Source organism: Cladosporium halotolerans, assembly GCF_011745625.1.
Source record: "Cladosporium halotolerans strain TM138-S3 chromosome Unknown Sca114, whole genome shotgun sequence".
NCBI classification, from domain to species: Eukaryota; Fungi; Ascomycota; class Dothideomycetes; order Cladosporiales; family Cladosporiaceae; genus Cladosporium; species Cladosporium halotolerans.
The window spans coordinates 83-14,481 of NW_027191564.1; the positions used below are offsets into that span (position 1 = coordinate 83).

The following is a 14,399-nucleotide window of genomic DNA, read 5'->3' on the forward strand; positions in this document are numbered from 1 at the left end:
ATTCAAGATCTATGGTCTGGTCTCGAAGCAGGTGGTGTGATCAGCCTAGTGTCGGCCGTGATTTCTCTGCTCGAAGCGGCCAAAACAATTTACGATGGCGCGCACAACGCCAAAGGTCTTCCGGATACTTTCGCGAAAGTTGCTGAGAATATCCCTGTGGTAATAAAGATTCTCGACAACATCGAAAAGCGAGTTAAAAGCCTGTCCGAGCGTGTCACTGGCGAGTTCGACACCGCAAATAAACAAGAGCTAGAGGACGCTGCAAAGTCGGTGCGTCCAATCATCAAAACTTGCGAAGGCAACGCGGAGGACTTGAAAGAGATCTTCGAGAAAGTCTTCAGCGACAGCGATTCCTCGTGGCTCCAGCGTTACAAGTCAGCGATTCGAAGTCTGAGGCCGGGTCGGCAGCAGAAAGTGGAACATTTGATGAAAGAGATCCTGGAGAAGCTTGCACTCCTTCACACTAATGACTACTTTGAGGCGGTTGTCTCAGCAGAGGATTTGAGATCCGCGATCGCTCAGCTCGAAGAAGCCGATCCTTCTCTTCCTTCTGGGACCACTATCATATCCAATGGCCCAGGCCCAATCAACGCAAATCTCAGCTCTGGAACCCAGTACAATCAGAATTCGTCCGGTGACCACAACACCACGCATAATCACTACGGTAGATCAACATGAAAGCACCAACCCTGGAAGGCTAGATGCTCTGCGCGATGTTCAATTGCAGGTGCATCACTCCGGATAGATGGACAGGTTTCGTGGTCACGACGACATGAACGAATGGAAACCAGTCGGGAACCCTAATGCCCTGATGTAGTTTTTGCAATAGTTGACGTGAATCCAGAGTGGCGGTGAAAAGTACGCACCCACAAGAGTTTAGACAGTGCTTGAAGTCAATTATGATGAATGTTCATAGCATGAAAATGAAATACCGTGGGTATCACTACAAAGAACGCATGCAAACACCCGTAAAGCCACCTCTTTCAACCGGCCGATCTCACCGGCTCCACACTCCTCGCGAACCGCTCGCCCTCGAACGTGACAGCCGACCTCTTGACTGGAGAGAAAGAAGGCAACGGGACCCCACCGCTCCCGCAATCACCCAACTTGAGCCTCGACACAGCAGCCTCGACAGTCTCCTCATCGTCCACCTCCGTAATATCGGTGTCGCGCCTCCTTCTCTGGCCTGCTTCAAGAACCGGTAGCGCAACGTCGACGGCACCCAGAGTCTCCCTGATGTCCGCAAAGAGTAAGTCCATGGGGCAGATATATGTTCTCCCAGCGCGTTCGGCCAAGACGTGCCCGCAGACTTTGCCGTCACTACTGATGACCCAGGCGCCAGAGTCGCCGCCGACACCAAAGCCGCCGTGAACCGTCCAGGAAGCGGAGAACGTGGAGCGGCCATGGAGCTTGAGCAGTTCCATGGAGCTGGAGATGACGCCGGACGCTAGTCCGCTGGTGCGACCGAGGCAGTGAACCTTCGCGCCGGCGAGGTCCGAGCTGTTCTTGATGGCTATGGGGTGGGAGTCGGTGCCTATTTTGCTGGAAGTGGTGTCGCAGAATTTGCTACCGCCGCGCACGACGTTGTAAGGGTGGACTCGGGGAGGGAGGAGCTCGAATAGAGCCCAATCGATCTCCTGCGGGAGAGAAGAACTGATGCCGCGATACCCTGTCTCGGTTGAGTGAAAGGCACTGCGCTTGAGACCGGACGAGGCGTGCACTTGGCCGAGCTTGTAAGACAGAATGTGGTCTTCGTCAACGCCGGAGTCCTCGTCATCCTCGTCCTCTTCGTCGGCGTGGAGGTTGAGGCTGATGGCGTCATCGAGAGCAGGCTGAGTGATTTCGATCTCTATACCTTCCCCGGGCAGAATCCCACCCATGTCTCCGTCGGCCTGCTGGTCGTCATCAAAGCTGGCGTCGGACGGTGCAGAGATCTGCCGGACGGTGCTGTTGTCTTCGGACTCTGGTGACTCAGGCGTGTCGCTGAAGCTGAGTACACTCGAAGAATCTGATGCATCGTCCTCATCAACGTCCTCTTCTTCCTCTTCCTCTTCCACTTCAAGCATATGATGCACGCTCATTCCGAAAGACCGACCGTCGATGTTCACGGTACCCCCGAACGAGACCGGCGGCAGGTGAGTTTCGTCCTTGTAAGCCCCAATCGAGGCACCGCACATTGGCTGTGGCTGGTAGTCTGGATTGCCGGCTTCGTACTCTTGCTCGAACCGCGGCCCCATCGACCGCACCGCTTGCTGCGCCGCAGATTCTCGACGGCCTTTGCGACACCGCGAGATCTTTCCCTTCTGCACTCTGACAATGCAAGCATTCGAGTCACAGCGGAAATGGCGTTTGAGCACCTGCTTGACGCTCTGAGTAGAGTTGCAAGTGATGAGGTACGTCGGCTTTGCTGTCTCAAGTGACTCTCCGCAAGAAGTGAGTTCAATAGAAGACGACTCGATTGAACCTTTAAGTGCCTTGGTAACCAGGCGTCCCAGCTTAAGCGCCGTCGTATGATTCCAGTCGTCTCGGATGGCTTGCGGAATGTCAAGCAAGGGAAATTCCAGTAGGCGAGACTTACATTTGGCAACGGCGCGAGACTGTTGTGTGAAGGTCACGTCCGCAGCAGGGACAGACTCGACAGCACCAGTTTCGGCGCGACATTGCAGACGTTCTCGCCATCTCTGCTGAATGATCACCACCTTGCGCTTGAAATCCTGGAAGCCTCGGGTTTGCGAAATGCGGCTTTTGGGCTGTTGAGCAGTATCCGCAGTGCCCTGTCTGCTTGGCACGGGACGCCTCCTTATGGCTGCCGACGGGTTAGGTGGGATGGCTGAGGCGACATTCGAGAAAGAAGAGATTCGAGAGAAACTACTCGGTGCCATGCTGGAGATGGACTCCTTCCTTGCGACTTCTGCCGGATCCGGTAGTTGCTGGTGTGCGCGCTCCGGCGGAATCACAGGTGCAGGAGGAAGGTATCGCTGACTCCTCGACAGTTCCGCAAGGTAGGATGCCATTTCGTGATCGTCAGTAGTTTCTTCAGCTTCAGCGTCAAGCATACAACATCGCCGTAGCTGCGGAAGTATCTTTTCGTAGATGGCTTCGGTCGTGAGACTTGCTGCCTCGCCAGCATCAGCCGCCGCGAGACAAGTTTGCACGGCTCGCATATAAGCTGTACCGCATCTTGATGCCAGCTTCGGAGCCCAAAGCTTCTCCAATCGAAGCTTGAAATCTGCTAGGGTGTACTTCGGCTTGTACATGTCTCCGAGCGACTGCCAGATGCCGATTTCCAATAGGATGAGGGCCAGACTGTATATGTCAAATTTGATGTCGGCTGCAAGGTCTCTGTCTAAAGCGTGAGGGTGCTCTTGTGGATGGCGGTAGATGTTGAGGTTGGAAGACCGGCCTTGACCTTCTACACTGCTCTTGGTGAAGACGTCAAATGATGCCCAGATAGGTGACTTGAGGCCTTTCAGGCGTCGTGATGCAGCCTCATTGGAAGTCGTGGCGAATATTACACTACTGCTATTGATATTCCCATGAGGCAGTTCGCGCTGATGCAGATCGCGCAACTGCTCGGTCAAGCGAAGCGCAAGCTTGAAGCGAGCCTCGAGGGGCGGTGGTTCGGTGTCCCCGGGTGATGGCTGGATAGGCTTGGCTTTCCGGATGAGGTTGAGAAGGCTCAAGGGAGCCAAGGTTTCGGCGGATGCGATAGCGGTTGCGTGTAAGCGATTTTGCACGGAGTACGGCAGGTCATAGACCAGGCCTATGCGAGGTTCATGAGGGTCTTCGAAATACCCGAGCAAGCTAATGTTATGCTGAGACTCCGGTCTCATTGGCAAAAAGGCCATGGAAAGTGCTTCTAGTCGATGCAGCGGTGGCGGTACCCCAGTTTGCTGATACGTGGAGTCAAAGTTGGCATACTCAACAAGAACCGAGACCTCCGAAGCGCTGCTGCCGAGCGCACATTGAACGCTCTCCGAAGCTCTGTCTCTGAGGAGCTGACCGACAAGCCTTGTGGCAATTGGGACTCCGAGGCTTTCGTAAGGTGGAGGCTTCTCGTCAGGCAGGCGGAGAGCGCTTAGCTCTATTCGGGGCGGAAGTCCAGCGTAAGGTGACAGCACCGGTCGGAGGAATGGGAGAGGGTTCACGAGGGTCAGATCGGATTCTGCGATGCTTGCGGCTTTACCGTCGCTCTTGGAAGCGCTGGTGAGCCTCTTGTTCGCGAATACTCGATCCGCCTCGGGATCGGTGGAGAAGCTGGGGTGCTCGCCCCGGGCGAGGGCTTTCCGCGATCTGGACAAGTCGTACAACGTGTCGTTGGATGCAGTCAAGTCGTCGAGCAGGTCGACGTAGCGAGACTCGTCGAATGGCAAAGGTGGCTTGGCCTTTTCGCCGACCTTGAAAGTCTCACCAGCGGAGCGGACATTGTCGAGCTCGTTGATGACTTCGCGCACGTTGCCCAGCACACTCTCAACAATCTCGGTCAAGCCAGCCTTGGCAACAGACTCGTCAATGTCGCCGTCGGGACCGTTGGTGTCATCGCTCCAGGCCAGGCCCCATGTAATGAAGCGGTCCTTTTGGATGCGGAACTTGCGCTGTAGAGCTCGAAACTGCTCCGGGGTCTCTTGCTGCGTTGCAGCGAACGGGTTGATATCGACGTTGGTGATGGCGCTCCTTTTTGCATCAGTGTACAGCTTCGTGAGGGTGCTGATTTTCTCCGGCGGAGGCGCCAGGCGCGGTCGTCTGTAGGCCTCCATGCTTGTCGGGCGTGAGAAGTCTGGAAGGCTTTCAGAGAGGCATACGCCGCGATCGGGGCGTTCTCAAGCAGCCGACTTGTCACTTATATGGTTGATGCATCTGTTCGGCCATGATTGAGACCGTCGACGGGATGCGGACAGGATGAAAGGTGCCGCCTGGGTTTATGTCGTTGCCTTGAGGCGCCGCTCGATTGGGCTTAGCGGCAGTGGGAGACAGCGGGAGGACCCTCGAATTCTGGATTTGCCTGCTGCTGCGCCCGAAAGCCAGCGCGCAAAGCATTTGCCGCACGTGACTTGGCATGGCAAAACGGCAAGTCGCCGCCTGGGGTTGGATGAGATGGGATGGGAAGGGGCCTATCCGCAATCCCGCTACTGTCAGTGCAGCCTTCAGTGGATTCTTGTTCGAAGATACTCATCCACCTGTGAGTCTACGCTTGGGTTTGAGCTGTCAACCAGAGGCACGTGATGCGGGAGCATCACGTGATTGATCTTACTATTAACACGTGATCGGGAGCTGCCTGCCTGCCTGCCTGTAAGCAAGGCGATGGCCAACCGTGCACTTGCTTCGGCTGGCGTCAGCTGTGCTCGTAATAAACCTGTAGATGTACAGCACAGTGTAAGCCTGGCTTGATGGGAGCGACGACGGCAGACTACCTAGGTAGTGTCTCTCGCGTGCATGCCCGGCCCATCCTCGTGTCTGCAGAGAGGGCTCCGTCTTGCCCAGCAGTCCCAACCACGATCGCTGCACCCGACTGCACGGGAGGGATCTGATACTACTCGCGGCTAGCAGACGCACTCCAGGCGTTGTCTGCAGCTAGAAGGCCCGAAGGCGCTGGTGGACACGCATGGCGTCCACCAGCGCCGAGTCGCGGGCGCCAGGCGCAAGGCGACGCCCACAAGACCCGAGCGATCTCGGAGCGCGGGCGGAGAAGAGCGGAGCCCGCGGAGCGCCTTGCCCGATCGGGCGACGAACGAGCAGCGGGCGGCGGGCGGAGATGGCAGGCGCGGCGTATCAGATGCGTCACGAATGTCAAGAGATGGGGTGATTTTTACCCCTGATCAGGCTGGCCAGTGCCCGGGGGCCGAGTGCCTGGGCCACGGTCTCACCCTCGCCCTCTCGTGCTTCTTTTGCCAGCGCTTTCCATTTCTTTATCTGATCTTGTCCTCCGATCTGATACCGCCTCCTCTCCTCTCCCCTCCACTCCGCGCCATCGCCGTCGCCGTCGCCACACGTCTTTTGCACCGCAACGCAGGCTGCACCTCACCAAGTCGAATTGCCATTGCTTTTATTAAGCGACAGCCGATCACAGTAGCGATCTTCGCACGCTGCAGCACCCGGCTGTCGAAGCGGCATTGATCGCGTCAGCAACGGCAGGGCTCCTCAGGCTCACAGTCATCCTCAGCTGCCGAGGCCACTTTCCAGGCCAGCCAGCCAGCCCGCTCCAGTCCCTGCGCCGCTGGAAGAAGTCTTGGTGAGTGCAACCCCACCGGATCTCGTCATTCCCCCAGCGCCAAAGATAATTCCGCCCATGCTGGCTGCTTCTGTCTTCGCCATGCTTTGCAACCATTACCAATGCCACCGACATACCACTAACCCTCACTCTCTGCACTGCAGCCCTACCTAATACCATTCGCCTTTCCCCTCCCACTATAAGGCGCACCTTACACTACTCACTCAATCCACCCAACTCGACTGCGCAAACTCCAAACACACACAACGACCATGGAAACTCCACAAACACCCAGTCGCCGCCATTCGCTCTCCTCCCTGCCCTACCGCCACAAGCCCATACCGAACACCGCGACGAGCCATCCGGACAACCCCATCCCCACCGACCCGACCGCCTCGCACAAACTCAGCAAGCTGTCGCCGCGCATCAGAGCCCAGTTCGCCGTCACCGAACCGACCAGGTCCAGCGCAGAGAGCCTGCACGCCAACACAGACGAATCAAGTGACTCCGATGCACCCTCAACGCCTTTGACAGAGCCTCAGGAAGGCTCTGCCGATGAAGGCTTTGACAAGCTCCCCGAACTGCCCACAAGCCCCTCGAAAGAGCGCAAACGGAGAGCAAGCACAACCTACGCCTCCAACTCCCAGGAGATTAGGAGGCTCCTGGGCGATGGCATTGGCACAAGGTTCTTGGAGAAATACTGCTGTGGTGAGGGCTGCTGCATGAACGAGGCTCTGCCCCAGAAGAACAACAAGCCGGACTTCAGGCCTATTGTTGCGCCCGACAACGATGCCTTCCGCTTCCTGGCTCCCAACTTGCGCTCCCTCACCCAGGATACCACATTGACGAAGGTTGCGGAGATGCCTGAGACGAGGATCTCGTTCGGCGGTATCCGCAGGGAGTCAATTGCTGCCAAATTTCCCGGAGAGAGCCACGAGCACAGTGCCAGCGCAGTCAATGTTCGCCCACCCGAGTACATGAAGCCACACCCTCCATACGACATCTTCAATGCGCCAGTCTACGGAGCCCGAGAGCTCACTAAGCCTGGAGCTGAGAAGAGGACTTTCCACTTCGACATCGACGTTACAGACTACCCGGAGGAAGGAGGCGTTGACTTCAAGGTCGGCGGAGCTGTTGGTATCTGCCCTCCCAACGACCCCGCGGTCGTTGACGACATCCTGGATCAACTGGGAGTGCCACGCTTCATCCGCGACAAGCCCATCCGCCTCAACACGAACGGCGGCCGCTGGCCAACCATCTGGGGTGACGACACCGCCCGCGAGCTCCTTACTACTCGCCGTGAGATCCTTACCTGGACTGTCGACATCAGCTCCACAGCACCCACGAAGCCTCTATTCCGCGTGCTTGCAGAATATGCGACTGCCGAGAACGAGAAAAAGATCCTGACCTACCTCTGCTCCGCACAGGGCAAGGCTGCCTTCTGCGACCTGCGGACAGGCCCTCACATCACCCTGCAGCAGCTGCTCCACGCCTTCCCATCCTCCAAGCCGCCGCTCGAGACGGTCCTCGCGACTCTCAACCAGCTCATGCCCCGCTTCTACTCTCTCAGCAACGACCCTCACGTCTCCTCCGCCCGCGAAGGTCTGGCCGGCCGCCGCTTGATCGAAATGGCCGTCACCGTTCACGAGACGGCATCTTACCAAGGGGCCAACCGCACCGGTGTCGGCTCTGGTTTTCTCGAGCGCCAGGCTCTCCGTTTCGTCGCTGCCGAAAAGCGCGCAATTGAAGAAGCTGAAGAAGCAGGCCTCCCCGCGCCCCAGCCCGGTGTCGCCGGCCGCAACCTCAACGTCCAAGTCCCTATGTTCCGCGGCCTCATGAGCAACCCGCTCTCTCGCGAGTTCGCATCCGACGGCCCTATGATGCTCATCGGCGCCGGTGTCGGTATGGCGCCCTTCCGCGGCTTCATTCTCAACCGCCTTAAGAACGCCAACTGCGCCAACAAAATCTGGCTCGTGCAAGGAGTGCGCGACTCTATGCTCGACGAGATCTACCAGGGCGAGCTCGGTGACCACGAGAAGGAAATTAAGAAGGTCGTACAATCTCGCGCACAAGCCCCGCCACCGACAGCGGATGAGATCGCCGCAGCAGCCGAAGAAGAAGCCGCGCCAGCCTCCGTCAAAGAAGAGCGCAGTTCCCGCAAGGTTGCCAAATACGTGCAGGATGAGGTTCGCCTGCAAGCCGACATTGTTTGGTTCGTGATCAACGCTGTCGACGGCCGAATCTTCGTCTGCGGCAGCTCCAAGGGCATGGGTGAGGGCGTGCAAAGCGCTCTGATCGATGTCGCCATGGACAAGGGCAACCTCGACTACGAGACCGCGACACAGTTCTGGGAGCAGAAGAAGAAAGACGGGCAATACATTGCCGAGACGTGGTAAAACGGTCAAGTTCGTCTTCGCGTAGGGTCGGTTGTCTGTCATTTGGTTGCTCAAGAGGATCGATCTTTCACATTTATTGCATAGCGCTGGGCGTTTGGAGCGGTTGTCAACAGAATTCGCAAGGAGTTGGTTGGAAATGGTTTAGGGTCCGGTATGTCTTCTTCCCTGACATTGATGGAGTGGCCTTCGCTTTTTGTCGATGTAGGAATAGCAGTATATTTGCAAAGCGGCCAGTGTGTCGTTCCAGAACTGCATGGTCAAGACTTATTTCAACACGCTATTGTGTCAGATCTGAACACATGACATATTACTTTTTCATCTGAGCAATTGACCCCCTCCAATACCTTCCGATGCCGTATTGAGCCGCATTCCTCACATATACTTCGCAATCGCTGTTCCTATATGCAACTCGCTTCTTCCGTGAGGAGCTCGGCGACTGTTCTTGGTGCTGGTGGTATTGGCTCTTCTAAGTGAATGCCAACAGCCGAAGTGAAGACTAATTTGAGCAGACATCAATACTTCAGTCACATGCCATTCTCCCGTGACGCTAATGGCGTAGCATGTGAATGCCCTCCACCGTCGTCACTTCACAAAAAAGCCCACCTCCCCACGCAACTGCAGACGCGCGCCACCCACCAATAACACATCCTTCCATCGAAACACTCCCATCTCCCACCGCGAGCACTACCAACTGATCACCTATTACCTCGGGTCATCCTTTCCGTCCGCCACCATGGACAACGACTTCCCACACTTCCCCGACGGCGACGTCTTGATCCTCATCACCAGTTCTCGCCGCTACAAGTTGCACTCCTCCATCCTGCGCCGCTCGAGTCCCACTTTCGCCGCCCTGCTCGACGAGCAGACCGCCACCGTTCTGTCGAAGAACGCTCGCAAGAAGGGCGTGACGACCAGGTTCCGCCTGCACCTGGTGGACTACGAGAACGCCGGCTACCGCGAGGGAGGCGTCGAGGCGCCGACGCATGTCCTGCGCCGCATTCCGCTCGACGAGAACGGAAGTGCCGTTGGCGACTATCCGGATCTGCTGGGTGATGCGATCGAGAACGGGCGTGTTGTGCAACAGTTCGTACTGGTAAGTTGGCAAGAGCGACCGGGCTCAGGTGTGTTGAGCAAGACTGACAGTATTCAGGCATGGGAGCAGGTCCTTGGAGCCTTGTATAACCGCACCATCGACATCGGCGATAACGAGCGCGACGGCATCGACTACATTCTCGAGTCTGCCGGCACCATCCTCACAGCTGCAGAGTGTCTCAACAGCGTAAGCAAATCACACCATCTCCCTCTATGACAACAACGAGAAAGCTAACATCCCATCTCAGCCAACGATCGTCACCCGCCCCATCGAAGCGTCTCTTCTCTCCCTCAGCCAGGTCCTCCACCGCAGCATCGCCTCGAACCCCACTCCGTGGCTCGACTTCTCCTTCCGCCTGCGCAGCAAGACCCTCTGGAAAGAGTCCCTGATCCACGGTGCCGGCCGCTTCAACAGCCCGCAAATCCAATCCGCCCTCGCCTCTCACGACCTCCACCCATCCATCGTCGAAGTCCTTACCAAGAAAGCCCAACTCCTCAAAACCCTCTCCCAGCGCACCCAGTCCAACCTCCTGAGCTACTACCCGGAAGCCCTACAGCGCACGAAAACCGTCGGCCGCGCCGACCGCGACAGCATCGGGCGCGCCAGCTACGCCAACGACATCATGCAATGGGTAGCGCTGTCGGTGTGGCGGCACTGGCTCGCGCAGCAAGTCAGCGCGGACAACACGCACCACGCGGCGGACATGGGCTTCGAGTTCTTCCGGCTGATCTCGCGGGCGGGCGAAGCGTACCTGGACCGCAACCAGCTGCGGCAGTTCCACGACTACTTCCCCATGAGCCTGAAGGGCGAGAGCGTGGTGGAGAACCGGGTCAGCGAGCTGAAAGCCGAGGGGCAGGGCATGGTGCGCAAGGTGCTGGAGAACCACTCTTACCTGGACGTCGAGAAGTTCCCGGCCGGGCACATGACTTGCACTTGGGTTGGTCCGGAGGACTATCCGTGGGAGACGCAGTCGGGTGCTGGAGCTGCGGGGGATGGGAGATCTGCTAGAGGGACGGCCGAGCCGTCGGAGTTTGGAGGCAGCTGGGGTGGCGAGGAAGCGCAGTCGGTTCTGGGGTCACAGGCCTAGGTCGGTTCGGGGGTTGAGTGCCTGCATGGAGAGTGATGCTTGGGCGCCTTGAGGGTGCTGACTTTCTATCAAGGGTGATAACTAGGATTACGATTGTTCTATTGCAGGTTGCGAATGGGCGTTTCTGTTTGCGCAGATTGAGGACGTCGATCAAGGATAGTTGTCAATCAGATGGGTCCACCAACGACATAATCAGCTTCCTCTCACAAAACTCGAATAAGGTCGCGATCAATCAACACCTAGAGGAGAAGCCACCCGCGCTCTTAACAGCCTTGGCCACACAGTGATCAGATATCGTCCAAGGGAGAGTCCCGCTCGCTCGCCATTCTGTACCATCGTCTCGTGGGGCGCTGAAGTATGCGAACTTGAAAGCGGTGACGGCCCCGCATCCCCTCATTTGCTTCTCGATGGAAGCCTTTGTGTCCCCCTGAAAGAAGCCGCCACCCTCGACATTCCATTCGTAGTGTTAGATACTAGACGCGGTTTTGCACCTACCCTGAGGTCGCTCAGGTGGAGGCGGTCTTTCTCGAGTTGGGCTAATCTTGTATTTTATGCCGCTATGATCGGTGATGCTGCCTCCGTGCTTCCAATTCATTGGATTTTGGTCGACAGGTAGACTGCATCCGTAACTGCAAAGATGTAGATACTGGTCAACGACATTGCGTATAGACTCAAAGGTCATGGTCTTGGACTTACTTGATGACGGCCATGTAGTACCTACACTCATCTTCGGATATCTGGTAGTCTCGCGGTCCTCGAGGCCACTGTGTGACGATTTCGACGCGATCGGGTCGGTCATCGTTGAACGTCGAAACGTCGAACCGGACTCTGCAATTCCACCGGGCTGGGCAGCAAACTTTGTGCAATATTCGTCTATGTTTGATTGAAGCGTGGCTTGATCCACATAGAACCTGGAATCGGTATTATCGCATTGCTGGCCACTGGCCCGGCCACGATTCCAGATCCTTTTCATCACGAGTGGCTCGATTCTTATGGTGGCATTCGTAACTTGGCTCTCGTAAGCAATAGTACCACCATGTTTGGCGTTGCTGTCCTTGTGATCCCTTGGTACATCGCAACCATCCGTTACGGTGGCAAGCCACGCTGCGCAGCTGTGCTCACCGATGTTGGCATCAGCATCCCAGTTGACTGAGACATTCATGAATCTGGAGAATCGGCATGGAATATTCTGCTCGTCTTAGCGCCCACGGAACCCTTCAAATTACTCGGGTCTCTTCCAAGCGCAGAATAAGCGATAAATTTCAGGATGAGTCGGACTGTTTTGGGTCTTACCTGCACAAAATTCGCTCACAGCTGCGATCATTGCATTGCGGCTCGACCAGGTGTCACTGGACCTGGTACTACATGCAGCTCCACCAATCGTCGGAACATCATCGCTAGTGGCGTTTATGTCAATCGTAGGAAAGTCTTGGAACCCTTATTCAAACTGGAATCAGCTTCATAGATCCGCAATGCCCGAAAAAGTTTACTTGGTGACAAAGACACCCACTACCGGGAGTATAATTCCTTGGAAGACGTGGCTGCAACTTACCAATCCGCTCAGCTTTGTCTGCAGCCATTTGATGCAAGATCAGATTAGCGATCAACGAATGGCCTCCTTGAGTAGGATGGAAGACCCTGCTGGTCTGATCCGACACAACCAACTTCTTCAAATCTATCCTGGAGACAGATATGCCGCTGGTCAGAAGAACTTGCGTGTCGTTTGCAACCACTGTCCCTGTCGAGAAGTTACCAGTAATGTTCCCAACCGGTGCACTCGCAAGTGACACCGCAGCAGAGCCCATCGAAGACGCGTTGTTGTTGCTAGAGACCATCGACCCAAGAGTATACTTGCTCACTGATTTCGTACTCGAGTTGGAAGGACCATTAAGAGGTTCAGACGAGTTCCAGAAGCGATTCGCGCTTGATCTTGGCGATATTCGAATGCTGGAATGTTGACGAGCAAGCGGTGAGCGTTGACTGGCAGGAGGAGAGCGGGTTGGCAAGTCACAGATGCTCTTCTCGAATTCATCTTCAGCCTCGTCAACTTCCGCTTGAAGGTCGAGGTCGGCGTTGTCGTCTTCCAAAGCTGCGGATTCGCCACTGTATTCTTGCTCGTCCCGAAGTGTTTGTTGTATCATGGCACCATATAAAGCGTTGAGCGTGCCATTGTTTACCGGTAAATCATCAAGATCACCATCGCTTTGGCGGCGTTTTAGCTCATCATGGTCCCATTCCTCGTCTTTCGTCGTCCACGGCGAATCCACTATCTTGATCTGGTAGAAGAACGAGTATGCCAAATTTGCGCCTTTTCCGGCGCTCTCGTCTTGCTTAGGCTGGCAGTAACGACCTCTGGACAGACCAACGTATTCGTCGTAGTCGATAAAATGGACCTGAGGGCCTGCCCTTTCCACCGCGGCTCTAAGCGCTTCGTTCATGGTATGGACTAAATCGTTCATCAAATTGCGGCGCCGTTGAGTGAGATACTCCCTAGTGAACAGATTTAGCCAGATGTGCCAACTGACTTTGTCGCAAGTTATATTAGTCGTGTCGAAGAGCTTTGCGTATCTGGTGTAATAACTGTTGATCGGTTAGCTAAATCGGAAACCCAGATATTCAATAACGTGCATTCGACCGTGATCGCCTAGTTTCGACTTAGTGAGGCTTAGCAGGCCGTCTAGTCTAGAGCTGAAGTCGTTACTCTCAATTAGGGATCGAGATAACTCTAGAACCCTATCGCAATTTGGATACGAGAGACCGCCCCAAAAGCTATATACGTAGGCGTTCAAAATACCTACTAGGTCCGCATCGTTTCCTCCCTAAGCGAGGCCCGATCAACGACTAACAGAACGCAAAGGTCTTCAAGACTCACTATAGACATCAAAATGAATTCTTGACTAGAGGATAATTTCTTCGCTTACTCAGAGATCTGCTTGATAACGGCGCCACTACAAGTAGTATAGGTGAAATCGAAAACGTCTTTGTCCACTCCTAGCTAAGAGGCTACTAGGTTTACATATAAGCCATCGTATCGAGAGCAACCATAATTGTTTATTGCCTACTCCAATTCCTATAGTATAGCTATTACGTGTATCTCGGTCAGCTTTTGGTAGTGGTTGAAGCTTGTTTCTTTAGACCCACGAGTCACCGATTGCTACTCCCTTCGCGTAGAATAAAAGATTGAACGGATCGTCATTATTGGCAGTAAGGCTACAATGTGCCTATAATAATTTAAACAAGAGACAAAGGGAAATAATGTTAGCCATTTCGGCAAAGAAGTAGTTGCGTCGCTAAAGAAAATAGAAAGTGTTTAACTATTAGTTGCAGGTTGTGAATAGGATCTCATAACGTACAAAAATGGCGCGGTTGCACCACATATTAGATCAATGATAATACTTGAGGACTTCCAATCCTCTAAGCTCATCACAGATTGTTAGTCGGGTATACGGCGTAACGCTAAAGGAATACGGCGTCGAAAGGTTCGTTAGGCGGCAACGCGGAGTCCTAGCGTATCGCCTAGAAGTCTTCCCCGCCGTGTGCACAGACCCACCGCGTGCTCACGCGACGCGTTTGTCAACAGACGGCTTTATCGTCGTGTATCTCCATCAATTGTTC

At 55.4% G+C, this 14,399-nt stretch overlaps 4 protein-coding genes across 4 annotated transcripts; 2 read left to right on the forward strand and 2 right to left on the reverse strand.

The window, feature by feature from the left end:
* Positions 1 to 983: 983 nt before the first annotated feature.
* WHR41_09412 (uncharacterized protein) lies at positions 984 to 4,757 on the reverse strand (the record flags this gene model as incomplete). Its single annotated transcript, XM_069378015.1, has 1 exon — positions 984 to 4,757. The coding sequence occupies one exon, from the start codon at positions 4,755 to 4,757 to the stop codon at positions 984 to 986; it is 3,774 nt and encodes a 1,257-aa protein (XP_069224976.1).
* A 1,723-nt stretch (positions 4,758 to 6,480) lies between these two features.
* Positions 6,481 to 8,604, forward strand: WHR41_09413 (uncharacterized protein; the record flags this gene model as incomplete). Its single annotated transcript, XM_069378016.1, has 1 exon — positions 6,481 to 8,604. The coding sequence occupies one exon, from the start codon at positions 6,481 to 6,483 to the stop codon at positions 8,602 to 8,604; it is 2,124 nt and encodes a 707-aa protein (XP_069224977.1).
* Positions 8,605 to 9,256: 652 nt separating this feature from the next.
* Positions 9,257 to 10,784, forward strand: WHR41_09414 (uncharacterized protein; the record flags this gene model as incomplete). Its single annotated transcript, XM_069378017.1, has 3 exons — positions 9,257 to 9,697; positions 9,755 to 9,883; positions 9,945 to 10,784. Exons 1-3 carry the CDS (start codon positions 9,338 to 9,340, stop codon positions 10,782 to 10,784), a joined length of 1,329 nt encoding a protein of 442 aa, XP_069224974.1. The 5' UTR covers positions 9,257 to 9,337.
* Positions 10,785 to 12,387: 1,603 nt separating this feature from the next.
* Positions 12,388 to 13,665, reverse strand: WHR41_09415 (uncharacterized protein; the record flags this gene model as incomplete). Its single annotated transcript, XM_069378018.1, has 4 exons — positions 12,388 to 12,422; positions 12,766 to 13,364; positions 13,413 to 13,603; positions 13,657 to 13,665. The coding sequence occupies 4 exons, from the start codon at positions 13,663 to 13,665 to the stop codon at positions 12,388 to 12,390; spliced, it is 834 nt and encodes a 277-aa protein (XP_069224975.1).
* Between the last annotated feature and the right edge of the window lie 734 nt (positions 13,666 to 14,399).